This window comes from Symphalangus syndactylus, chromosome 3, assembly GCF_028878055.3.
Source record: "Symphalangus syndactylus isolate Jambi chromosome 3, NHGRI_mSymSyn1-v2.1_pri, whole genome shotgun sequence".
Lineage (NCBI taxonomy): Eukaryota > Metazoa > Chordata > Mammalia > Primates > Hylobatidae > Symphalangus > Symphalangus syndactylus.
In genome coordinates this window covers 64,679,349-64,706,573 of record NC_072425.2, presented here as the reverse complement: position 1 = coordinate 64,706,573, position 27,225 = coordinate 64,679,349, and the positions used below count along the sequence as shown (strand labels likewise).

Genomic DNA, 27,225 nt, shown 5'->3' with positions numbered 1-27,225 from the left:
AAAGACTGGAGTTGTGCTGCCACAAACCGAGGAATGCCAAGGATTGCCAGCAACCACCAGAAGCTGGAAGAGGCAAAGAAGCATTCTTCCCTGGAGCCTTTGGAGGGAGCATGGTCCTGCCAATGCCTTGATTTCAGACTTGCAGGCTCCAGAACCGCAAGAAATAAATGTCTGTTGCTTTAAGCCACCTAGTTTGTGGTGGTTTGTTGTGGCAGCCCCAGGAAGCTAATAATGGCTCCCAAGAGCGAAGTTTATCTGTCAGTTGTGTTTCATCATCAGTGAAGTACTTGCTGTCTGATGCTAAATCTAGTGAGCATCTACATTTAATAAGCCCCAGAACTCTACATGTTAAAAGCTTTTAAAATTTTGTCATTTGGTATCATCTAGTCAGGTGCAGACACTGCACTTAGGCTTTGGGGATACTGTGGTGAAAACCCTGAGTAAATTTCTGCCCACATGCAGCTCACATTTCACTGGGAAGACACACATTAATTATAGATTAACAATAATGACAGTATTGCCTCAGTTTGCGTTTATGTAGCCTACATTCTTCTTCTCTCCCAAATCCTAATTGCCCTTGGATCCAGCCGTGGGTGATGCAACGAGCTCACCATGCTCCTCACTTGCTCATGGGCTTGGGTTAGTGTTGCCATGGCTACATACAAGTTATGCAGAAGCGCAATTCACATGAATCTACGATGTTATGGTGTTTCCCGGAGTTGTAGCATCTATATCCTGTGTGGTCATATGTGGTGGCCCCATGGGTGCCAAATTTTCTTCCTTGTCTCTCCCTTCAAAAATATCTCTCAAATGGAGATCTTTTCCTTCTCTAATCTTTTCAGAAAACAAAACAAAATAAAATATTGTAACATTCTTTTTTCCTCGTCTTTCATTTTTATAGAACTTAAGTAGTTTTCACTTCTTACATGTTTGATAGAGTTCTCAGCCTACATCAAATATATTTGAATCCAGAATTGTCAACCCTAATGAAGCAAGTCCCTTGTCATTCCTTGGCCCCTTCCTTGCCCTCTTTTCTTGATGTTGCCTTACTGCTCTTTGTACAGGCTGGTTTCTTTTCACAATACACAAGTGTAATTTGCTGAGCCTCCTATAAGAGGCAGTCCTTAAAATCAGAGGCCTGTCTTCAGCTATCAGCCCTTTGTGACCTTGCATGAGTTACTTCATCCCCTAGGATTCAAGTTTCCTCCTGTTCAAAGTGAAGAGGTTGAGATAGACAAGTGCTTCTCAAATTTTTAATGAGTGTTAAAAGCACACGATTCAGTAGGTCTGGGAGGGAGACTGGGATTCAGCATTTCTAACAAGCCCTCAGGAGATGCTGTTGGACAGTGGACCACACTTTTTTGAATAGCAAGGGGCTAGATGATTTCCCTGGTCCCTCCACCTAAAGATGAGAACTTCCTTCCCTTGTTCCACATTGAGAAGGCCCACCTTGCTGGTCTTCACATTTTAATAGTCTCACCATCTCTGCACACTGTGTACCAAAGGAAAGGTCACAGTATACTTGGTGCTGTCCAATAGTGCTTATAAGGACCTGCCATCTGCAGTTCTTATTTTATAGCTTGGCCTTCTCCCCTTCAACCCCCAAAAGACTGAAAACCCACTATCTAATGCTTACTTAGAATTAGCCTTCAGGTTACATAGTTTTTGTGACTGTTTCCCCTGTGTGTCTGCCATTCCTTCATTTCACAGTAATGGTAGATTTTTAACAGTCCTCATAACTGATTAAATGTCTCAATTCTTTTGCTTTATGTGGCATTCTTGGGCACCTAATTATACTACATTAAATGGTGTCTTGTTGCTGTCAGTGCAGTTGGATTGCAGTATGGATAGCATCTTTGGATATTTTTAAAAATGTTCCTATCATACACTTTAAACTTCTAAAGAGAAGTGCTGAGCATGCATAAATGTGTTTTAAGAAATTATTTCTTTATTACTGTTTAGCTGAACTGATGGTGACACTAAACACCGAGGCTTTGATGTTTTATATGATATTCTTCCCCACTAATTAACTGCACTAATGAAGTTAATTGTGGGGAAGAATGCCGTATAAAACATCAAAGCCTCGATGTTTAATCACAACTTAAAAAGAAGTTTTATACTCTTCGATTGCCAAATACTTTCCAATTAGCTGAAGGAAGGTCAAAAATTCTGTTTTCTTCCATCTCATCATCAGAGCTTTTCTGGTTGACCATTGGTTACCTGAGCTGCCTGAGTGTTAATCTAGACAAGCTGACAGTGGCATGTGGCGGACAACATATCCTCCCCCAAGCTATAAACCAGCATAACTGAGAGACTCAGTTTCTGCAAAAGGCAGTGATGACCTCTTCTGTAATGTATTGATGAAAAATGAATGAACTCACAGAGTAATGCATTTCTCTACCCTCTAATTTTATTATTAGCTTGACCACCCACTACTCCATTTTCCTATATGTTTCCATATGTTGCTCTTGTAAGCCACTTTAATTTCTCATAGGCATATTTCCTTGACGAATTCAGATTGCAAAACCAAGGAACTGTGTGTGTGTTTGTGGGTATGTTTAAAGGCATAGGGTGTATGTAAGTGGAGGCTTTGCAAAGTTGATAAGAATTCTTAAATGACCAGTAGTAGAACAAGAACTCCTTCTCAGGTCATTTCCCTGTGGTACGTGTTACATCAATTTTTATTGGTTTTTTTTTTTTCCTTAATCAGGCAGGGTTTACAATAGCAATAATGTAATTCAAATAAGCAATTATTGTAATTGACCTTGGTGATGAGTATCCTTGGCTTTTACCACAGTTTGCTTAATACCTGAGGATGGGCAATTATCTCATAATGCCTACTTTATTGAGATTATTGTTTTAATTATGGCACTCAAAATGCATCACTTTGTCAGCATTGTAGAGTCAAGCATGGAAGCACTGCATTCAGTATTCAGAAATGGATAAAGATCATCTTGCCTCATCTTATGACATGGTTATGATTGTGTTTTTTCTCTCTCCCAACTGTGGTTTTGAAATATGGTTCATCCTGACATGATTGGCTGCAGGGAAAGAAAGTCTGGGATTTGTTGCTGAGCTAATTGTGCTCTCAGAAAGGATGAAGGTGACTTGTGCTGATAGGTAAGCAGGTCTAGTTGATTAGGAGTGGTAATTGATAGCAATCACAGTGGCTTGTTGATTATCTGAATATGCCTTAGGTCAGAGGTTGTCAACTTTAGAATCACCTGGGAGCTTTTAAGATTGTCTGTATCCAGGCCACTCACTTAAGCCTACCCTCTCTGGAGAGAGTCTGATTTAATTGTTCTGGGGTGGGGTCCAGATGGGGCGTTTTGAAAGCTCCACAGGTGATTCTGTTCCCCTGCCAGACCTTAGAACCACTGCTCAGTCCTTTGAATTATTTACTCCTTGCTGATTTGTCTCATTCCAACCATGACCCCATCCCAGATTATAAGACTCCTTTTGGGGGTCCTTGTTGCTCTATACCTTACTCTTCCCCTCTTTCTTTCCAGACTTAGTCTAAGCCTAGCCACTCACATGCACATGCTTGAAATAGCCTCAGTGCAGATTTGGGTCCTAGTAATGCTTATTCTTCCCAAGCAGTTCCAGGTCTACCCCTCCCATAGGAAGTGTCAGTGGGTAAATTTCACCTCTTCATAAACCTGAAGCGTCATTTCTTACTAATGCCTCATTATGCTCTTTTAATTCAGTTTTCTCTTGGTCACATAAATATGGTTTAACTTTTATCTAAGTTTCTTGAGTAAGGATCAGAATTTATTCTTTAACATCTGTCTTAAGTACTGGGTACCACTTTGTGGAAATTTAATTCTGGTTGATTAGATCAGTAGTTATGAAGTTCCTAGTTGTTTTTCACCTTCTTTGATAAACCTGGAGGATGCTGTTCACACGTATCTTGCAGTCCCTTGATTCCCCTAAGGATAGGAATATTCTTTTAGAGTACCTAAGACTCCTGCTTTTTTTTTTTTTTCTTTTCTTTTTTCAAATTTTGAGACAGGATCTCACTCTCACTCAGGCTGGAGTGCAATGGCACCATCTCTGCCCACTGCAGCCTCCCAGGCTCGAGATCTTCCCACTTTAACCCTCCCACAAGGTAGTTGGGACTATAGGAATGTGCCACCACTCCTGGCTTTTTTTTTTTTTTTTTTTTTTTTGTATTTTCTATAGAGACAGGGTTTCGCCATGCTGCCCAGTCTGGTCTCGAACTCTTGAACTCAAGCAGTCCACCTGCCTCAGCCTCCCAAAGCAATGAGATTACAGGCATGAACCACCATGCCTGGTGATTCCTGCCGTTTTTAAACTAAGAACCTGTATCTTATTGCAAATGCGTGAAGATGGCATCATTATATTGACAAACTTGATTCTATTCTAATTTTGTATTCACATAGAAACACACATTTGTGTGAAGCGAGTCACTCATTTATGCCCTAACATCTCAGATTCATCTTCTTCCCCCTTCCCCAGTAGCCCAGCCCTCCAGTCTAAACCACCAGCATTTCCCCCTGGACCACAGCAACAGCTCCTTACTGGCCCCCTGTTTCCCCTCCAAGGCTCTGTTACCTGCCAGATCCACTTTAGCCCACACCAACAGCATGAGTAAAGTAGGGGCACCAAAAGTGGTAAAAGCTCAGCTTTGATGATCTGATTCAGAATTTTGAAACCAGAATTCTACTATTTAATGTTAGCATACACGGAAGGTTTATATTGTACACTTAGTGTTGTTTTTAATTGCAAAGGATGGAGGTAGGCAATGTAATCTTTTCTGTTCTTTAAGGGCTTTAAAAATTCTTACTGTGATTCCAGCCTCCTCTCTGAATGATTTTTAGGATATGCGTGTCATCTCAACAGTCCCCTCCAGTGGCCCTTAGAATAAAACACACACCTCACTGTGTGCTGGGCCTGCACACTCTGGACCCCCTTTCTCCCAGCATCACCCCTCTGTGCTCTCCCACCTGCTCCCTCCACGTCAGCACCCAGTCCTCCTGTGTGCTCCAGTGCCACTGGCAGCTTTCCTCTTCTTAAGAGCTATGCATGTGTTATTCCCTCTTTCTAGAACAGTCTTCTGGCTGTCAGCAGGGTTGGCTCCAGCTTTTGCTTCAGGTGTCAGCCAGAATGTCATCTTTTTGCAGAAGCCTTTCCTGACCACCTGGCTGCTAGTTATTCTCAGTCTCAGCATCTTATGTTCTTTGTAACACATTGCCATTTGCATTTATTTTATTTTTTATTAATGTTATTAGCAGCTTGTTTTACTTGATTTTTAATGTCCCTTAACTAGAACCAGTACTCTGTGAGAACAAGGTCCCCATTCACCCTCTTAATTGTATTTCTAGTGTCTCAGGGCCCAGCAGAATGCCTGGCAAATAGGGGGGACTCAATAACCCTCGTGCTTTGTTATTGATAAGGGATTATATGTCTGCATGCCCCCCTCCCCCATGTTAGTTTTGAGGCCCCACTCACTTTAGAGCACTTTAGAGTTATTTGTCAAATTCCAGTGAAGTCAAGGGTGCAAAACCTAGTCTTCACTTAGCATTGTAACTCAAGGTTGCCCTAGAAGGCACATTTGACATGAGTTCTGCAAGTTGGAGGAAGAGCACGACTTCTGAAGAGAACACCAATCCAAGAGGGCAGGAAGATACCCAGACTTCGGAATGTGCTGTCTGAAATTTTGACTGTGGAGAAGTGGAGTGGCTTTTCCCCAGAGTCCTGAGGCTTGAAAAAGTGTCCATTACCCTCTTTCAAAGGCTTAGAGGAGACATTCACAGCAGCTCTCCAGGCCTCCTGCTACCCAGATTGGTTTGCTGGCAGAGACTTGGCCATTGCCTTTTAGGACAGATTCCAGAAACAAACATGAAAGGAAGGGCGGTATGCCTCCACTTCATGTAGTTATCTCATTTAATTGTCATGGCTATCTTAGTTTGTTTGGGGTGCTATGATAAACTACCATAAACTGGGTAGCTTAAATAGAAATGTATTTCTCACAGTTCTGGGGCTGGGAAGTCTAAAAACAAGGAGCCTCTATTAGATGCTTGATGAGTGCCTGATTTGTAGATTATGCCTTCTCGCTGTCCTTACATGGTGAAAGGGGCAGAGGAGCTTCTCTAGCCCTATTTTATAAGGGTGCTAATCTTATTCCTGAGGCTCTACCCTCCTGACCCAATCACTTCTTAAAGGCACAACCTCCAAATACCATCCCCTCAGGGGTTAGGTTTCACCATATGACTTTTGATGGGACACACACATTCAGACTATAGCAGTGACAATCCTGTAGGCGAAATATCCTTATCTCCGTTTTACAGGTATGACAATTAAAGCCCCAAGGGGTTAACTTGCTAGGAGTCACACAGTTGATAAATGTTGGAGCTGAGGATTGAAACCTCATTGAGTGCATGTGTATTCCCTTCCCTTCCCTTTAGACTCTACTGTCTGATCTCAGTGCTGGCTATAAAGCTGGTGCCTTTCTCACTGTTGTGTTTCCAATGTCTAAAACATTACCAACACAGAATAGCTATTCAACTTATGTTGCAGGATTCTTCTGGTATTACAACATGAATCTCTGCTTGTGAAGTCGTTGTTATTCTTCAGATAGAGGAGTAAAGACTCATTTTTCCATCTACCTGCTAGCATTGAAAACCCTTAGGCAGAATCTCCCCCACCCAACCTCTGTGGTCTAGCTGGCCCTGTCAAGGCTGCTAATAATCTACTCTCTGTTCTCAGTGGAGGAAGGTCAGTGGGTATCTGTTTTAGAAATGTTGTCAGTGGCTCAAATGTCTGTGACATGACATTTATTTAATCCCATGCTCCTGGATACTTGCCTATACATATTAGGTTGTGGGATCTTCTGCATTTCGATTACTATACCCTGGAAGTTTACAAACCATACGACTTACCAGATAGCAGAATGTTGGCTGTGTTAGCAGAGAGCTGTCCTGCGGTGGGACATGCATGCACACATGTCACACATGTGCATGCATGGAAAGAGAAAGACAAACTCGACCACAAAAGTTGTACCTCTGCTTTGAGTTATTTTAATCTTCCTTCATTTGTTCAGCAAACACTTATGAATTGTCCTTGCATTAAAAAGTACATCATGTCCTTCGAGCCATATTTAGTATTAAATAATAAAAGCGCATCACTGAGCCAGCATTCTTTCTTTTTAATAAAATAGTGATTGATCGAATGGCATTCACCTCATTTCTCTGTGTGGTGAGTGAGAGTATTTTCTTGCAGTCCATTTTCAGCATGCTGCTATTACTGCACCATTTAGCTTGATGCCAAATTGCCGTTGGTTCCATTCATTTCTGTTTACTGAGTAGCGCTGTAGTGATTAAATGTCACTGGGTACACCGAGTATACAAAAGTAATTAACCTAAAAGGACATGTTAGAATAAGGGTCAACAACCTCTTTAGCCCACAGTGCCACCAGCAAGACAGAGTATTGACAGAGGTATTGCTGGCAGGGCAAGGGCGGAGGGGGGTGTATGGAGAACGGAGAAGAGAGAAGCAAATGGAAGGAGGACGAGGCAGAGGGAAAGGTCAGAGAAGCAGGAGCGATAGACCAGGACTCACAATTGTCTGAAATGGCAAGTAGAATGGGGCTAAGATATTTTTCATCAGTCACTTATAATTTAGCTCTCTGATCTGTGATCTTTTGCTGGGGGAGGGTGAGAGATTAGATCACAACTTGACTTACCTTTCAACATTTCAGCACTGGTTAGTGGAGTGCACTTGTCTGGTTAGACCAGAGTAATTTTGGCACATGCTTGGTGAATCAACCTGTTCTTCCAGTGTTTTTTATGTTTCCTCTAAGTCTCCTGCGTCTTTAGATCTTGTTATGTGAAAGCTCGAAATCATTTCTGTAGAATGAACTGAAATTGTATCTCTTAAGTACCTGTGTCTCATTTGTTTTCATTCCTCAGCATACTGAAGTTACTATCAGTCACAACTGATACTAATAATGCTTTATGTTGCTTTATATAGTAAAAATTTACATAAAGCACCAGGTAGTCATCTATGACTTAAATATCAACCAATGTAAACCTCTTCCTTAAAAAACAAGTATTATATCTGTCTGCCTTATATTTGGCTTTTTCTTTCATCATCTGTGTGTGGTGGCTTACTACCCAGAAAAAAAAAAAAAAGCAGGGGGGAGGACTAAGGATGTTTTTCCTTTTACCACATACCTCCTTGGGGGATAAACATTTCAAGGAGCTCCCCAGGGTCACTATTCTCTAAATGAGCGGCACAGAAAAACTGCTGATGCCTGCATTCTTCCTTGGGTCTGTCAGGCGGGATTCCCTTAAATCCTGTCTTTTCAATAATGGTCAGACTTAAGTAAGATTTGTTTCCCTGTGGTCACAGACAGCTGAGGAGTGTGTGATGAGAGACAAGGAAAGGGATAACCTGTTGAAAATTTTCTCTCTTATAGGAAAGATTAATTTCTATTACATTTTTAAAAAGGTGGCCTTCATACATTTATCCAACAATGAATTTTCATTGCATGCCCACCCAAAGGCCAGGACTGGGCACTGACCTTGGGGGAGGGGCCTGCATCCTTGATTGGTGAGGAGAGCAGCAGTGAAAAGGCACCAGCTTTAACTGTCTTTTCAACATAGTTCTGAAAATTATCTTGTCACCCTATTACTTTCAAAATTACTGTTTTTGAAGGCTGCTTCCCTCTTTTGGTGTGCCTACACATGCATATCTCACACACACACACACACACACACACACACACACCACTGTTCTTGTATTACAGGCATTAAGCACTGAGGATGCAAAGAAATAAGACACAATAGTGCATGACCTTTAGGAATGCATAATCTCCTATCTTAATATAATGAACATAATATGGTAACATGAAGCATACATGAGCAGAACCAAGTTTTGTGCCCATTCATTTGTTCAGCAGCTGTCAATTAAAACACTGAAGTACTGGATTTTTGTGGTGATCGAAACGGGCATGGTCCTTGCCTTCATGGAACTTCTAGTCAAGTAGATGAGATAAATAATCAAAAGAGTAGCCACAGCCACAGTGCTGGGAAGGAAGCACACAAGGGAGTGTGTTAGAGATTGGCTGGAGGGAGCTCCTTGGATAGCATTACAGATAAGACCTTTCCGAAGATGTGACATTTAAGCTGAAACATAAAAGATGAAAAGATGCTAGCTACTCAGGCTGGGAAAGAGAGTTCTTGGCAGAAGTCTGCACAAAGGCTCTGAAGGATGAAAACGTTTGGGTTGTCTGGTGCTCTGAGAAGGAAATTTTCAGATCAGATTGGAGAATGTGGGCAGGAGCTAGATGACACCCGCTACTTATATCAAGTGTGAGATGTTTGTCTTAATGGGTGTTGATTTCTGTTGTGACTCTGAGAACTTTTAGACCTGTGTTGTCTGACATGGTAACCACAAGCCACATGTGGCTTTTCAGCAGCAGCAATGTGGCCAATCCAAATTGAGGTGTACTGTCGTCAGTATAAAATGCACATCAGATTTTGAACACTTAGTACTAAAAAAAGAATGTAAAATGTCGCATAATTTTCACATTAATATGTGTATTGACATGGTATTTTTTGAAGTATTGGATTAAATAGATGACCAAAATTAATTTTACTGTTATACATTTAAAAAAATATGACTATCCAAAAAGTGTAAAATACATAGGAGGTTCACATTATATTTCTGTCTGTCAGCGCCATTCTAAAGAATAACTTTAATATTTTAATGAAGGCCCTTAAGACCAATCAGTTAAGCGATAATTGAAAACTGTTTAGCCATTTTGTGGTGATATGAAGAAGACCAGGAGTTCCTGATTCGCGACCTTAAAACTTATTAGGCGGCCTTCCTTTAAATTGATATATTGTCATTTCTTTCTTTGTTCCTGTCGTATTACCCTCAGACATTGTATAGAGTATATTTGCATACAGAATACCTAAGAATATATATGAGAATCTGTGGAATTAACACTCTTTGGAAAAAAAAGTTTAGCCTTTCAAATAGATTAAAGCAGTTTACTGGAAAAAAAAAAAAAAGCAACATGAAAAGACTTTCTTTTCTAATAAATGTTAATAGTTACTAAAATGAAGATTCTGGTCCATTAAGATACAGCTTGCCAAGTCCTAAAGCTTAATAACTTATTTCTCTGAGCTGCTACCCTACTTCAGCTTTGTCAAAGCAGCTATTATGATTGTGTTGATATTTTCATTCAAAAACAGAGCACAGTGCAGGAATAGGTATAAAGCCAGTGCACCTTCCATGAACATCCAGGAAAGAGATTTTTGCCAACCCTCTCCACTTTTGTTTTTAGGGCAGTCAAACTCATGTACCACATGAGATTTGCCAGTGAGACTTAGTAACATTGGTTATAAAGCAGTAGGTGAATGAGTAGTTTAGCATATGTTTTACAGGTCATATACTGAAAAAAATAATTCCAGAAGAAAGTGGCCAGTGCATGTGACTGTAATTTACAGAGTTGCCATACAAGATTTGTAGAATTTGTATTAAGGAGAGCAGAGAATTCTTGCTGGAGAACAAATGGATGCAGAAATGTTAGGCTTTGCAAACTTTGAGGAGGTCCATTGGATTAAAAAGTGTGAAATGACTTTGGGGTGATAGGTAGTTTAAACGATGAACGCAATACAAAGTTATATGCACTTGGCAATTTTTATTACAATTTCTGGTAGACTGTTAATACCATGCCATCTCTAAGGATCAGGAAAGGGATTACTTGATTAATTTGGCTTGTACTTTGGATTCTTCTCTCCATCAGTAGTGAGGGGTTATACTTGTTCCAACTCATTCATCTACTTGCTTCCTTGTGTGGCCCAACACTTGCACCACATGCAGACTAGCTTTCAAGAGAGGGCGACTAAGCTCCCTACGTCAGAATCAACCCTGTGTCTTTGGCATCAAAGCATCATGTCCCAGCAGCTCAGTTTATCAGCTAAAGTAACTGTGTTTAATGAAATTTCTGGGGTGGAGCCAACAGCTTTATTCCAGGAAGAGGAAGCAATAGTGAAGAAACCCCCGAGAGGACATTAAGATAATGTTCTAATTTAAAATCAATTTTATTGATACCTTATAAATTATTAGAGCATTTTATACTGACCAAGCAATACATAATGCTGAGGTCATGAAAACAGATCATGAATGAGTTAATATTGAAGTGCTGTATTTTCTACTACACATGAAGAAAAAAATATGTAATACTTTTGTATCCTAAGTATTTTGACTCAAGGAGCCCTACTGAAAAACAAGGTGTATATTTCATTCTTCAAGGTGTGTATTAATATTTTATTCAAGAACATTTCATGTGTTTCTGTACTTAATGGGTTGAATACTTGTTGAATGAGTCCATAAGTAGACAAAAAATACGCAGTTGTTTCCACATTTGCCAAAAAGGAATAGCTGTCTATGGGGGCTTACTAGTACTAGATGCTAGGTTGAATTCTTTATACTTATGGCAACTTACAAGGAAGTGCTGCAAACACCCTCATCTTACCTACTGGAGAAATGGAAACTTAAAGAGGTTCATTAAATGTTCCCAAGGTCACATAGCAAGTGTTACAGCCTGGTCTTGAACCCAAGGCTGTCTGACTTTTATACCTATAGCATGACCATTGTAGACACTGCCTCTCTTCTCAGTTATTCTTCTGACTGTTGGTTCCTCTGGTTTGATAATATTTTGATTACCTGCAAAAGAAATTTACCTTGATCCAGGTTTCTCTTACCAGCAGAGAAGCAGAGACAAAAACAATAGAACATTTTAAAGAATATATTGTTCATGACATGTTATAGAAGGTGAAACATTTGTTAAGGATAGACTCATTACTTCATATGGAGATTATATTAAATCTTCTTTTAACAAGGGCAGGTCTTTAGAAAGTCCCAGTCATTTTTGAAGGTGAGTTTTGATTTATGTTAATTTGAAAAAAGCAAGTTCTGTGAGTTTTATACAGATTGTGCTTTTAATGACTTCCTTAATCAAGCAGGTTATTAAAAAAAAAAAAAAACCTCTTACTGTGATGAGCAGTAAACTGACACCAGTGACTGGCTCAGTCAGAGCTCTACTATATTCAAGTTTTTTACCACCAGCATGCTATAAATTTTAAGTTCATTTACATAAATTTACATGTGTTATGTGTTAGTATGTGAGACTTTAGCATTTTGACCAAATAATTTTCATTTTAAAGGTTTTATATTTACTTTTTCCCAATTGAAGATTATTTCCCCTCTCTCTCTCTCTCTCTCTCTCTCTATATATATATATATATATATATATATATATCCTGGTGGTTTCCCGGTAAATGAGATAATAATATGTTAAAATGTTTTATCAGTTATAAAGAGCTCAATGAATGGGAAAATAAATATTTTGTGTAATTCTGTACAATGAAATCCAAGCAGAAACCAGCTGGGTTATGGTACAACGGTTTGATGTACGTAGGTTTATTCAGGATATTACTTTCCAAACTTACTCAAAGTAGTTCTAAAATACAGAAATACAGTGCTTTGTGGTCTGGTGAACATGATGAACTCTTTGGATGATTCATGACTACAGAGTCACCAGTGTTCATTTTTATTTTTGACATGGGTCTTTTGCTTTTCTAAGGGGTTGCAGAGGAAAATATGATTGAGAACTTTGGTTATGGCATCAGTAAAGGATCTACAGGGGCCTTCCTCAGCTTTCTGTCTCTGTGCCCCCACCCCCATCCCCATCACCAAAAACAAACTCAACTTGAATCATCCCTGACTCTGATTAATGTTTGAGAATTCCTATAGTGACTGAACTATAGTTAGAGTAACTATAATTTATCGTCTAAACTTGGCCGTTTTTGAGAGTGAAGGGGAGTCTGGACAACAGGCGTAGAAAGGGCAAACCAGGACTTGCAATTACCCTTGACAGATTTTAATGGTGTCTTCTGACTCCTCATTATCCCATTTATCTGTTTGAAAACTGATTTACCCTTTTGTACCATGTGGATAGTATTTTTGAAGGCCATAGCTGATGAGCAAACAAGCCATAACGAATGAGTTTTAGGCTGCTTGACCATGGTTGTCCATGCGACCTTTAGCATGTTCTTTCTGGTTGTTATCTTCTATGGGCAGGGACGTCTAAGCACTGCACCTATGTGAATGGAAAGCAAAATTGGCATGGTGTGCATTTGAAATCAAATTAGAAAGTCCATGGTGGAGATGGTATTTGCAGTCTTGCCTCTGTGCAGTATTGAACCAAAACCTTATCATGATTGTTGAAAGGAGAAAAGTTTTGGTGAATAGTAGCATATTAAAACCCTACAATTATGGGGCATCAGAATATCTATGCTGGGGGAAGTCCTACACAAATGTCTAGAAAAGACCTAACATAAGGGTTAAAATAGAAGATCCACACTAGGTCACCATCCCAATCTCTAAAGTAAGTAGAATCAACTGGAGTCCAGTATACAGTGATAGGACTAAGTTGCACTGTTGAGGGGCTAGGCTATGTGCCTGGTACTGCACATTGTACTTTATGTGGATTATTTTTCTTGGTCCTCAAAGCAGCCCTGTGGGGCTGAGAATGGTGTGTTGTTACCCCAGACTAAAGAGAGGCTGAGACTAAGCAACATCGCTTATGGCTACACAGCTATTAAGTGAAGACTCTAGACTCACACCAGGCAGTCTGACTCCAGAGAGATGCTCTTGCCTGCTATTAAAATCTGTGCTCCCTGTTATTAAAATTAGCTAATTATAACAACACCATCTTCTTTTGGAGGGGGGAGTTACTTTATAGAAGTCTTTCTCATACATTGTCATCTTTGATCTTGAAGTGGCAGAGGAGTAAAGGTGGAGGGGTGGGGCCATCCCTTTCAAGTTGCTGGAGGAGTCAGTTTTCCATCTGACTTGGTCAACAGCCTTAGTAAAGTCTGGTTTGGTCTTTAAACTAGGAACTAGAATCTTCTCACAGTGGAATTAGAACCTGATTATAGCTTTTTAAAGCTTACCTTTTGCTACCAAAGCAATTTGGGTTTCCATGTAATAAGTCTTTTAATCCTTTATTATTTCTTTCTTGGTTTCTCCTTGTTTTCGTGCTCTTTTTCTTAAACAGATCTACCCTGTTCTTTTTAAATATCCCAGCATAAGTGTTTACTTTTAAAATCCAGAGCTTTACTAAACATTCACATTCAGGGTATTTTGATTTCTCTGGATCAGCCATTGCTTGTGACTGTGACTCTCCAATCATAACAGATTTGCTGAGATACACACACACACACACACACACACACACTCAAACTGTAGTGAGAAAGACTTGTGTTTAATCCTTCTAAATTTGTAGATTTATAGAGTCACAATGCAGCTTCAGTTTCTTACGTAGTAAACTTGAGAAATATCTAAATTGAGCTTTTAAAATAATAATAGAGTAATAAAAAATAATAAAATAAAAAGCTTTTCTAGTAAAAACATGACTTTATCGGTATTTATTTAATTCCTCTTATTCACATGCCTAGCAAAGATCCAAGTGGCATTCCTGTGGCAGAATGGTGGACTTACAAGATTCATGATGAGAGTCTGTGGCAAGTCCAATTTGATTCCAGAGTAATTATATTATTAGAACATTGCTGACTGCCCCAGTGCCTATTGTGCAGCTTAACCTTTAAATGCTAGTGATAATTAACTACTTTATCATTCTACCAGGAAACTCCAACATGTAACTCTGTTCTACAGTCAAATTCAAAAATACAACGCTGCCTGCAAAACCGGAAACAGCTAGCTTAAGAAAAATATAAAGTATTTGGTTGTACATATGAGCCAATAAATGAACATAAAATCTAAATCTAAATAGGCATTACCTTTTAGTATTTTTAAGAAATTGTTTTGTTTAGAAATTTTTCCTCTTAAACAATGTGGAAATAACTTTCAATAGAATATAGCAGAATCAGAGAATTATTAATAAAAGATACATATACTCCATTTTTCTTCTTTTTGTAAAATATCAAATTAGCCAGATGTAGTGCATCTAAAGGTAGGTAAAGGAGCAAAGGTGAGGAAGGAGCTGAATTGCCCTATTACCAATTCCAAGGGCACCACCACACAAATCTTACTCTAGTGAATGGTCTCCCAAGGAATTGTTCATCCTAGTGATGCTCAGAAAAGGAATGTATCATAAGAGATTTGGAGTGAGATTGAGGCGTGCAGAGGGGATGTTCAGCCATTTGTGTTGAGAAATATTTCTGGGCAGTTCCCTTCTGCTCATGATGCTAGGTGCCCCCACCCTCAGGGAGCCCACAGCCTGAAGTGAAGTGGGAAGTGGCCTTGTAAACACAGCAATAAATTTATTGTGAGTGCTTTACTCATTGGAGGAACAAAATGTTAAGGGAACAAAGAGGAATGAATGATTAATTCCACCTGACAGCATCTGAGGAAGCTTCGAAAGGTGACATTAGAGCTGATTCTTAAGGATAGTGGGAGATTTCAAAAGATAGATCTTGAGAAAATAGGCATTGCTATAAGCCAGAAAAAAAGGCTACAGATGCAACGAAAATACACAGAGCCCAGGGGAACACTGGCTCATAGTGCTGATGTAGGATACAAGGCCAGGACTCTGGATTGGGGTGTGGAGTGAGGACTTTGGAAAACAGCCATACTCAGAAATATTGAGTTTTTTTCCCCCTGTGAACAGTAGGAAACTGTCCTTTTAAAAGAGGAGTTAAAACAGGCTGAACCTCTCTTTGAGAGGTATGAATTCCAGAAGTGAGGTGGATAGACTCGAGAGGGGAAAACTAGAAACTGGATTGAGGCATGAAGTATGGTAGATAGTAACCCACAGATGATGATTGCATGCATGGTTTCAGTGGTCATGAAAACCTACTGAGTGCATTGGGTTGTGTGAAAGCAAAGCAGAAGTGTTGACCCAAGTCTCATGGCTTGGGAGTGAGGTTTGGAAACTCAGCAGAGATACACAAAAGTCAAGAAGTAGTCCACTTTCAAAAATCGTTTGGCTCGTAATGTTTTGTGTCAATCTTCAGCCTTACTGAATAATGCCTGCAGTCTTTTCTGCCACTAAGTTTAAGGCTGAATGTTTGATAGGGATAGAGTATTCATATAAAACCTCAAGAGGGGCTGGCACAGCAGGGAAGGATTTAGAGGTCCCCAGCCTCTCCCAGTGGGCACCCACTCACTGGTCCCATTTCTCTCCCCCACCAAAGTCCCACCTGCACACCTTTGGAGCTTGTAATAGAGTTGCCATCACCACAGGTATGAAGAAAGACTATCAATCTTCTAACAATGTGCTTTGAAAGTTCAGAAATGCCACAAAAGAGATTTTGACATTATGGCTCAGTGGAAATAAAATGGAACATATACCCAAAAGTTCTGGGTAACACACTTTCTCTCATAGTTAATTAAAAGGCCCTCATAAATGTTATATGTTTTTATAAACATCAGTTATTACCAACAGACTAAGATAAAGCAAAAAAAAAAACCGTTCAAAGAGTTAGTCTTATATGAAATAAATTTATATATGAGGAAGAGCTTTCCTGACCAGTTTTCTGAATTGATTTGCATGCCAGACAGAGATGTTCCAGTGGTGATTGTTCTTTCTATAACTTTTTTTTCCATAGAGATTTTCAGATATTCTTTCTAGTACTCTCCAAGATCAGCCCTTTCTTACCCTGGGTTAGGGTCATTCACACTTGGGAGCCCTGCCCTGGTGCCCTGCCAAGGGACTGTGTTACTCAGGTTTTTGCCATTCACCACTCAGCAGGATAGCGCAGCCCTCAGCTCCTGCTCTCCCACCTCGCCTGCATTTAGATCTTTTCTTTGGTCTGTCTGAAGCACAGTCACTAGGCAATTGTTAAGATTGTTCCAGTTTTCATTGGCACTTTTTTCACTTCTTCATCCATGATTTTAAGCTCTCATATGATCTAAATGTGCCAAATAACCACCTGACCTTCATGGCATATAGAGTCATTCTCTGCTTCAGGTCTTGTCACCCATGTCTCTTGTGTGCATAGGAGACTTCTCCAGTTGAGAGCTCCTTGAAAGCAGAGGTGAAGCATACAGGTTGAGCCTAAGTGTGGTCCCAAGAGGCATGGAGCATCTTTCTCCATTCCCTGGCCCCAGCGGCATTCCGACATTCCTAGGTTTCCAGACATTGAAAGGTGTGGGTTCATGAAAACTATAGGAGTGAGAAAGGAATTAATACCCATTTTTGCAGGTGGTGTTTTTCCTGCCACTCTGCATCTTCCAGGCCCTAATATATGGCGCTGAGCAAAACTTCATAAATATGACCTACATGTCACATGACTGCCATCTTTGGTTGCTCAAATCCCCCAAAATTACTTCTCCCCCTTTTTTTTTCATTGACTTACTAATTATCTCTTAAAAGCTCTACTTTATAGTTTCTCTATCGAAGCTTGAAATGCTGGCTTCCCATTAGCCAGCAAACTTTAAAAAAAAAAAACACGGCTTTTTCTCCTTCCCTTTTTTCTCATATATGCTTCCTTTCCCAACTTTCTTTCTTTTTTTTTGAGACAGAGTCTCACTCTGTCGCCCAGGCTGGAGTGCGTTGGCGCCATCTTGGCTCACTGCAGCATCTGCCTCCCGGGTTCAAGCAATTCTCCTGCCTCAGCCTCCTGAGTAGCTGGGACTGCAGGCACGCCACCATGCCCAGCTAATTTGTTTTGTCTTTTTAGTGGAAACGGGGTTTCACCATGTTGGCCAGGATGGTCTCGGCCTCCTGACCTTGTGATCCGCCCGCCTTGGCCTCCCAAAGTACTGGGATTACAGGTGTGAATCACCATGCCCAGCCCCTTTCCCAACTTTCTGAAGGCACTTCAACAGTACAATATATCCGTAAAACCAAACCCATTCTGTTTTGAGTTTACACTAATTCCTGGCACCCTTTTTAATTCCTCTCATCCCTCTGTCCCATCTCTCTGCCTCTTCTCGCTTTTTCTTTCTTTCCCATTATCTTTCCCTCTTGTCTTCTGCTACTTGTCTTTCCCTTTATATCCCTGTTTTCTTCCTTTCGTCTCCTCCGCTCTCTCCTGTCTCCTCTTAACAGCTTTGCAAGTATGTACTAAAGAACAAAAGGAAAAGAAAGTCTCAGTGACTTAAAAATCACTCGGCTAAATAGATGATAATTTCTCAACCATGCTTCCTCTCCTTCTAATTCCAGAGCTCTTCGGTATCCCCATCAGCCAGTTTCCGAGGTGCTGAGAAGCACAGAAACTCTACAGACTACTCCTCAGAGAGCAAAAAACAGAAAACTGAAGAAAAGGAAATTGCAGCTCGTTATGTAAGTTCATTCACCTTTGCTTTAGGGGAGGCCAGCTTGCCTTTTTATCTGCAGCCATTTTACCCTTTGACTATTACCAGCCAACACAGGAACACAGGATAATATCCTTTAGGAGACAAAAAACATTTATTGTATTTACAGCTCTGTAGCCATTGGCTAGCTGAAGTCCTGTGTGTGTACAGGTGCATGTGAGGATAGAATGCTTCATTGGGCAGCTAACAGAAGACCTGGATGATCCATATTATTGTTTCTATAGGTGTATATTTGCTTCCCCATTTATTTCAGAGTGGTTGGATTTTCTGTGGTTAGCTGGAATTGTTAAGGAAAAAAATATAAAATCATAAAAAATGTGTTTAAATGCCTAGATGGATTCATGTGCTGAAGGATATACCAAATGTTGTGGAATAAAACATGGAGAGACATCCAAGATCATCCCTAGCCTGGAATGAAGCTCATTTTCCTCTAGTGGCTGGGCAGGTCACAGGAGTGAGATGGGGGAGCAAGCTGGATGAAGCAGTGTGGAGGCAGGCGGCCCCTGCTCTGCTTCCCTGCTGGTGTCCTACAGGGCTGCAGGCCTCATGAAAAGCTGGAAATCTGGATTTTTACCTCCCAATATGCAGTTTTTTAAAATACCGACAAACCAGACCACACCTGTCTGTAGGCCGGGTTTAGCCTGGGCCTGTCGGTTTGCAGCCTCTACTCTAGAGTAATAAGCCAACCATCAGCTTCAATTTTGTAAACCGAAAAATGTAATCAGGTCACCCTCTTGGTGCAGTGGGCAGTGCATCAGTCTCATAATCTGAAAAATATATTACCCACCTCCATAGCATCATCATGAGGATTAAAGAAAATAGGACATTGTCAAGTATTTAACACTGTTTGGTACAGCTCATCTTTATAAGATATGAAGAATTAGTCTGGACTTATTTAGGGTAAATGTGGTATATTTTGTCGGGGGAGAAGATAATGCTTCTCACTTGTCAATGCAGGACAGTGATGGTGAGAAAAGTGATGACAACTTGGTGGTTGACGTTTCCAATGAGGTATGTTTGTGGCTACTTTAATTTTTTGCTCTTGCCCAGCCATATCAAAGACTAGTTGTCCAAACAGTTAGTATCCAAAATATCTTGAGGTTTATCGTTTTGTTATTGTTGTTGTTTTTTGAGGCAGGGTCTTGTTCTCTTGCCCTGGCTAGAGTACAGTATTGTGACCACAGTTCACTGCAGCCTTGAACTCCTACACTAAAGTGATTCTCCCTGTTCAGCCTCCCGAGTAGCTGCAACTACAGGCACGTGCCACCACACTTGGCTCATATTTAAATTTTTTTGTGGAGATGGGGTCTCATTATGTTACCTAGGCTGGGCTCAAACTCCTGGGCTAGGATTACAGGTGTGAGCCACTGCACCCAGCCCAAAACATATTCTTGATTTCTAAAGGGACCCACTTTTTATTTACATAAAAATTATATACTACTGATTTTATATGTTATTGATCTTTTTTTTTTTTGTCGTTGTTCTTATTCTATTAAGAGTAAAGTGTCGTTCTGTACTGCAGTGAAGGCACACCACATCTCTGGTCAACCTGCAGGTCTCACTGACGTGCAATTTGCAGATGGGTGGGGTTTTGATTTTTCTTTGGGTTTTGAATAAGTACTATAAATACTATAATTTTGGGGCCCTCAATACTGAATATTTTCATTAGTAGTTTCAGTGAGTATTGTTATCTGTTCTAGCACATTTGTGCTTCTAAGCATGCATTAAATGCTTTTGGCTAGAAATGTCCACACCCAACAACCCCAGCATTATAAATGTGCTGTGCTTGCGTTACTATCCATGATGTTCCTTTGTAGGATCCATCTTCCCCTCGAGGGAGCCCAGCACATTCCCCCAGAGAGAATGGCCTGGACAAGACACGCCTGCTCAAGAAAGATGCCCCGATTAGTCCAGCCTCTATTGCATCTTCCAGCAGTACTCCCTCCTCCAAATCCAAAGAACTTAGCCTTGTAAGCAGTTCCTTACCATCTCTCTGAGTGTGGCCTCTGCCAATTTGATGTTTTTATCTTTATATTTCTCACATTTTTTACAGGACTTTTATTTCCAAGTGTATATATATGTTCGGTATTTAAGTTTAATTGGCAAAAGTATGTAGAGCAGAATAAGTTTACTAACCTGTTGGTGATGAGTGTTTATTTTGTGATTCTTTTTGCAAGGATAGAAGAGGGATATGGGGAAATTGAGTGAAACACGTCTTAGCGAAGATGAAAAATGCACATTGGGGTTACAGAGATGGTTTTGTCGCCTGTGGTTTATGGTAAATTTAGTTTGGGGCTTGAATGTGATTTTGTTGCTAGCTTTGTTTGAATTACCAAGCTACATATGACTGCAATAATTTTCCCTTCTTATCTAAAAAGTAATCTGTCATTTACAAAAGTCTACCTTGACTCACATCACAAATCACAAATGCAAAAATGAACTGCTCACCCATCAGGATAATCTCCCTACACCCTATTCTTCTGTGGCTGTGTAGTTAATTGCAATTTTGTGTGGTGTGTCTTTTTTCCTCACCAGTTATTTCCTTGTAACATAACATTTAAAAAAAAAAGAATAAAAAGACAAATTCAGTTTTCTAATAACCTCTGGAATTCACAGCTAAAGGAAAGGAAATTCCTCAGTTGGTCTGCAAATTAGGGGGGATATGTGTGACAGGGGCTAGATTGTTGGTTTTTTTTTTTTTTTTAATTTTATTTTCTCTTGGCCTTCTGGCATTCTTTTAATGGCACCTGCTCTCTGCTTAGTCTCTATGACAATTCAAACTTGGATCTGTTTTCTAATGTGACCTGTTCACCAGGAAGCCTCTTGTGACATGAACAATCTGCCAGGAGCCCAAAGTTACCCCAGTCTTTACCAAAGTCACCAGCAAGTGGCCACAGTTAGGACATCCTGGTTTGTGAGCCTCATCTGCCTCAGACCAATTTCCTAGAAATGAGCTACTCTCCTCTAAATTCAGCTTTAGTTTATGTCTTCCCAAATATTAGGTCTGCTGTCTCAAGGAACTCTTTTGTTTCTTTGTTAGCTTTTCTATTAAAGAAAATCAAGGCCCAAGCTGAAGAACCTCTTCATTTCTTTTCCTCCTTTCCTTTTCTTTACCTTTTTACTGTTTAACGTCATTGTTAAAACCATGTTCTAATTGCTGGTACATGTCATTTCATCTTGTTAGAATGAAAAATCTACTACTCCTGTTTCAAAGTCCAATACTCCTACTCCACGAACTGATGCGCCCACCCCAGGCAGTAACTCTACTCCCGGATTGAGGCCTGTACCTGGAAAACCACCAGGAGTTGACCCTTTGGGTTAGTAAGAAAAAGGTTTTTTCTGTATTTTTATGCTTGTTTTTAAAGAATTTAAAGCAATTTAAAGAGTACAGTACATTAAAAGTGCTAGTGACCAGCATTGAAGGGCTGTTAGACAAAGTTACTTAACCTGAACTGAGCACCTGGGACCAACCTTGTCTGGCACATGGTTAAGTGTTCAATAGAACAAAGTGAATGAGTGAACTCTGAAGGCTTGAATGACTTTTGAGAAGGTTAAAATAAGCTCATTTGAACCATAGATTCTATTTTGTGACATGTTTACAAATGTCTTCACTGTTGTTTCCTGTGTTCTTCATTTTTCTTCCATCCATTTTGGTTTGCAGCCTCAAGCCTAAGGACCCCAATGGCAGTTCCTTGTCCATATCCAACTCCATTTGGGATTGTGCCCCATGCTGGAATGAACGGAGAGCTGACCAGCCCCGGAGCGGCCTACGCTGGGCTCCACAACATCTCCCCTCAGATGAGCGCAGCTGCTGCCGCCGCTGCCGCTGCTGCTGCCTATGGGAGATCACCAGTGGTGCGTTTGTGAGCTTCACAAAATAATATTTTAGCACACGGAGGATTGTCATGCTTGATTGATTGCTTGATTGATTGAGACAGGGTCTCGCTCTGTCACCCAGGCTGGAGTGCAGTGGCATGATCTTGGCTCACTGCAGCCTCCTCCTCCTGGGCTTAAGCGATCCTCCCCCCTCAGCCTCTCAAGTAGCTCGGACTATAGCATGCGCCACCGTGCCTAGCTAATTTTTAAAATTTTCTGTAGAGGCAGGGTTTCACCATGTTGCCCAGTCTGGTCTCGAACTCCTGGCCTCATGTGATCTGCCTGCCACAGCCTCCCAAATTGCTAGGATTACAGGCATGAGTCACCATGCCTGGCCTATGTATTTTTTAATGTAATTTATATAATCTAAAGTATTTAGAGATCTGTGGGTATTTATAAGTTAAGCTACATGTGATTATAATCTTGAGATCCATTTTCTTTTGTAAGGTGAGGAAGTTGCTTTTTTATTTTGTATGTCTTTTAAAAAGAATACTAATTTTAAATTTTCCAAAATGATACTAATTTTGGAAATTTCAAACCTACAGAATTAGATCACATAGTATAATGAATGTAATGACTCTTTGATTCTACCATGAGCTTCAATAATCATTAGTATAATTTTTTAATCTGTGTTCCACCCCAAGTATGTTACCATTAAATCCTAAACATTTTATCATTTCATCAATAAATGCTTCTGTATATATCTCTAAAACCTTATTTTTAAAGGATCTATTCTCCCAGGTTTTAGAATAGATTTTGAGAAGGATCAAACAAGTCAAATGTAACTGTGCTTATTTGTGTTGTTTGCTTGGGAAAAATTCTAGGTGGGATTTGATCCACACCATCACATGCGTGTGCCAGCAATACCTCCAAACCTGACAGGCATTCCAGGAGGAAAACCGTGAGTACCTTTTTGCCTCTGTACTCATTGTGTGTCAAACTCAGGTCCCTTGCTGGCCCCTTAGACTTAGAGTACCACTAGACAGTGTTGGGGGAGTTCCCATGACTTGTATTTTTTACCTTGCAAGGTATTTTTCATTTTCTCTTAGCACAAGAAGAGGAGTAATTAAGTGGGGTTTTGCAGTGTAAAATTTTGAGCTTTAATATGTAAACACAAATTGCAGAGACATCTCCAGTAGTCAGGTCTTCTCTACATCCATTGCAGATTTCAAGGCAATTCTTTGTTCCAAAAGTCTGATTATTATGTGCAAACCTGGATGTTCAAAATTTGAATATGTTGGGAAAAGACATGCCGAACTTCAAAGGCTGAAAGGAAATAAGGGCACTATTATGCTAAGTTCTGTTTTCAGAAAAGGTGACTTGCTCAGTTCGCTTCTTATACCGTGCTCTGGGCATCTGGAGCCTCTGTATTCACAGATTCTTTGAGTTAGGAAAGACAAAACACAACACACCAGTTGTTCTAGCCTTCTCTGAACGGATCTCATTCCAAATACTTTATTTTAATCTAATACACCTTTTTATTACTACCTAATTACAGTTGTCTCTGCTAATTGGCTTCGTCTTCCCAGAAACAAAGATTTTACTATAAAGTAGCACTGGCTCTTTCTTTAAAATCCCAGCTGGCTGCTTTCTCTCGCCTCTCCTTTGGGAAGCCTCCTCCGCAGATCCTCCTTGCCTTGTTAGTCACCTGTGTGTGTGCATTTATTCTCATCACTCTTTCTGTGGGCATCCCGTCTGTCACTACACATGCCGTATATGTGCTGCCTCCCCAGTCTCCAGGGCTATCCAGACCTGACCCTCAGTGGCAGCTGAAGCCCCTTCTCCCAGAGGCTTCCCTGGTAGCTTGCCTGCCTTGAGGTATTTTGTTCTTACTGTCCTTCTTCCTGCAAAACTTTCTGTGGCTTAGTGTCTCATTTAGTTATCTAAGATGTCATTATGTCAGAGCGTTCTGCCCTGACAACCCTATTATCCCTCTCTCCCTTCCTCCCTATTCTTTCCTGTTCTACTACCTTTTTAATGCTTATTTATAGCCATTATCTGCCTCTCCCTCTTGACTATAAGTTCCATGAAAACAGAACAGAACTTTCTGCTATTCAGTTATAGTAGTCTCACTGCCTAGAATGGTACCTGGTTCATAGTGGTGCTCACAGTATGGATTTGTTCAGGGAATGGATATTTGCTGATCTCTTTCTTCTCAGACCTCCCATTGCTTGTTTATTCACTACTACACACTCGGGCACTTAGTTTTCACCCTGGTGTTAATTGCATGCCCTCTTCTCCCCACATCCCTTCAGTGTTGCCTAATCTAGACCCTTTCTTTACTTTCCATCTGAGGAATCCGAATCTCAGTTCTCCTTTTGTAACATATTAATACTTCTCTACAGACTCTATCCTAACCTTCCTTGTTGCATCAAACACAGTGCTGGCTCCATAGCCAAGTTTCTTGGTAAATATTTGGCTGATTAATAGAGGAGAAAACACAAATTAGAGTTCCTCAAGAGTTGAAGGTATAAATATCAATTACCATAAAATTCTGTATACCTGTGTGGGTTTTGCAAATAGTTGTTGACTGACTGACAAGTCTTATTGACCAAGAACTCTGATGTATTTGAAGGTGAAAGTTGGGTCTGTTTCAAGCAATGCTAAATAACAAGGTTATACGATTAATCAAATAACGACCCAGATACCTACAAGTTCCATATGAACTTGTGGGGAAAGTGGAAGGGTTCCTTTAGGGAAGAAGTACTATCCCTTTTTTATGGTTACTTCTTAGGTAACCAACAGTTGTACCCAGAGCTACGGCATAACTACTAGAGCGAATGAGATGATGCTTCTTGCCTCAGCTGCTGCTTTGAGGGGCAAAGGGTGTAAGTGTCTTTAAGGAAACACCTTGGCTAGGGGATTCGGACCAGTTAAACCACTGTGGAATCACAGCTGCTCTGACTCAGGTGGTGCTTCTGAGTCTTGAGCTGACTTCCCTTCATCAGTTTTGACTTTTGATTTTATAAAATGTTTAAATGTTTAAGATCCTTTAGGGTGGATTAATGGATTTGAGGATTGTTGAGAATTTTTGTTTATGAGAGTGACAGAGTCACATCTACTGCAGTTAGCAAGTGACACTTTACCAGGAAAATGACACTACCAAAAAGCATGTGGTGCAGTCAACAGAGTATGGTTTTGAGAGTATGACAGGTCCAAGTTTGAATTTAGACACTGCCAGTTGAACCACTGAGAAGAGTTGCTTTATGCACAATTTCTTTGTGAGATTGTCAGCTCACTCATGAATCAGGGATGGCCTCTCCTCAACAAGAAGGATGTGAAGATAGGAAGTAAGATAATATGTTGTGTGTTCATTCAGTGCCACATTTGTTACATGGTGGCTGTTTAGTCAACCCCAGCATTATTTCCCTTTCAGCTTTGTCCCAGCACATTATTCATTTTTCAGCTACTTATGTAGTAGGAGGTACATTGTGTTTTAGGGGCAGAAGTGACCCAGGAAGATGGGTCATTGGTGTGTCTTTACGTAACAGAGCATGAAGACATATAAAGTTACATTCACTTATATGCATTTAGAGATAATATACTATTATAGATTTTTACAGCAGAAATGAATGTAACAGTTATGTGGCGCTCCAGATCATAAGATACTGAATTGTGCAACATTGTCTTGTGCATATTTTTCAAGACAAAACTTTTTTAGGTGTGCTAGAAAATAAAATAAAAAATCACCTAAAGTCCTCCTCCACCATACCTACCCACAATGTAACTAGCTTTCTCCAGAAAGACTTATAAAAGTTGTGCGTCTCTGTTCTAATTATTTCACACAGTGAATTGCTAGATATTATCAGAAATTATGATTAAATGCATGTTCCAAATTAATAAAATGGTGTTTATTGTATAATTCACATTGAGTCCTCTTGTCTGTTCAGGTGAATTAGCAGAGGTTCTACTTCATATGTAGTTGGAATGACAGCATAGTTTAATTTCAACATAAGCCAAAAATGGCCTATGACATGTGAACACAGCAAAAATAGAAGATCTCAGGTTAGTGGATTATAGGCTGCTCACAATTCAGAAATCTGACTCTTTTGCATTGGTTTATTTTTATAAAGCAAGATTTTCAAATGAGAATAATGCCTGATACATAGTAAAAACCTTCAACGAGTATTTGTTGGCTAACTCGCTGGTCTGTATGCTACTTAACCGAATTTTCTATTGTATGTCAATGTAAAATACAATAACCAGACCTCTCATTGTGACCTCAAGGTCGAGTCCCATCTTGTGACACATTGGAAATGTGGAGAAGGTATTGTGCGTGTGAGAGATGAGCACAGCATAACAGAACTGGGCCTCAGAGAGGAGAATGAGGGGAAGGTGGGAAAGCCAGTGACCTTCTTTAAATATGCTGGGTCTTTGTCAAGATGATAATCCATGTGTAACAAGTTTGATGCACATGTTTTTAAAAAAGCAAATTACATGTGTCTGGATTGTTCAAAGTGTAGTTATGTCAGAGTCCAAGCCTAGCATTTTCTTCAACTGTCTCTTATTCTCATCGCCATGTTTGTTGGAGAGCTACTCTTTGCTCATAGCAGCTTAACCTGTGGTGTGTGTGTTCCTGTTGAGAGGAGTTCAGGTCACTCTATTTCTCTGACTCCCTGCACCCTCTCCCTCCAGCCCTGTATTTCTAGTTATTTGTTGGGCATCTTAGCTAGGGATCTTGAGTGCATGTTACTTGCACCACAAATTATTATATTCAGAAAGTACTTTTATAAATTAGGTCCTCTTCCCAGTTTGCCCTTTTTTTGGTAACTTACAAGTACCATGTTTCTTTCTTCCTGAGATCAGAAACTCAGTTACTCTAGCTCCTCCTCAGATCTCATCAATTTAGTCCTACAGGATTTTATATCCATTGTACCTTCTAACTTGTCATTCTTGCCCTTGCCTGGTTCAGGACCCCCAGTACCTCTTAAATTGTTGGAATAATTGTTGTTGTTGTTGTTGTTGTTGTTTTTGTCATTGTTGTTTGAGAGAGAGTCTCGGTCTGTCACCCAGGCTGGAGTGTAGTGGCTC

At 40.2% G+C, this 27,225-nt stretch overlaps 1 protein-coding gene across 24 annotated transcripts in view; it reads left to right on the top strand.

The window, feature by feature from the left end:
• The window catches only part of LOC129479284 (transducin-like enhancer protein 4), a 151,844-nt gene that overhangs the window by 111,843 nt on the left and 12,776 nt on the right, over positions 1-27,225 (top strand). For 13 of the 24 annotated variants that reach the window (XM_055272169.2, XM_055272168.2, XM_055272173.2 and 10 more), the window contains 6 exons: positions 18,167-18,286; positions 19,276-19,329; positions 20,136-20,288; positions 21,503-21,635; positions 21,980-22,173; positions 23,019-23,095. In XM_055272169.2, coding sequence (XP_055128144.1) covers positions 18,167-18,286; positions 19,276-19,329; positions 20,136-20,288; positions 21,503-21,635; positions 21,980-22,173; positions 23,019-23,095 — 731 coding nt within the window. Of the gene's footprint in view, positions 1-18,166; positions 18,287-19,275; positions 19,330-20,135; positions 20,289-20,500; positions 20,597-21,502; positions 21,636-21,979; positions 22,174-23,018; positions 23,096-27,225 lie in introns of all 24 variants that reach the window. The other 11 variants (XM_055272159.2, XM_055272158.2, XM_055272161.2 and 8 more) reach the window with 3 other exon arrangements.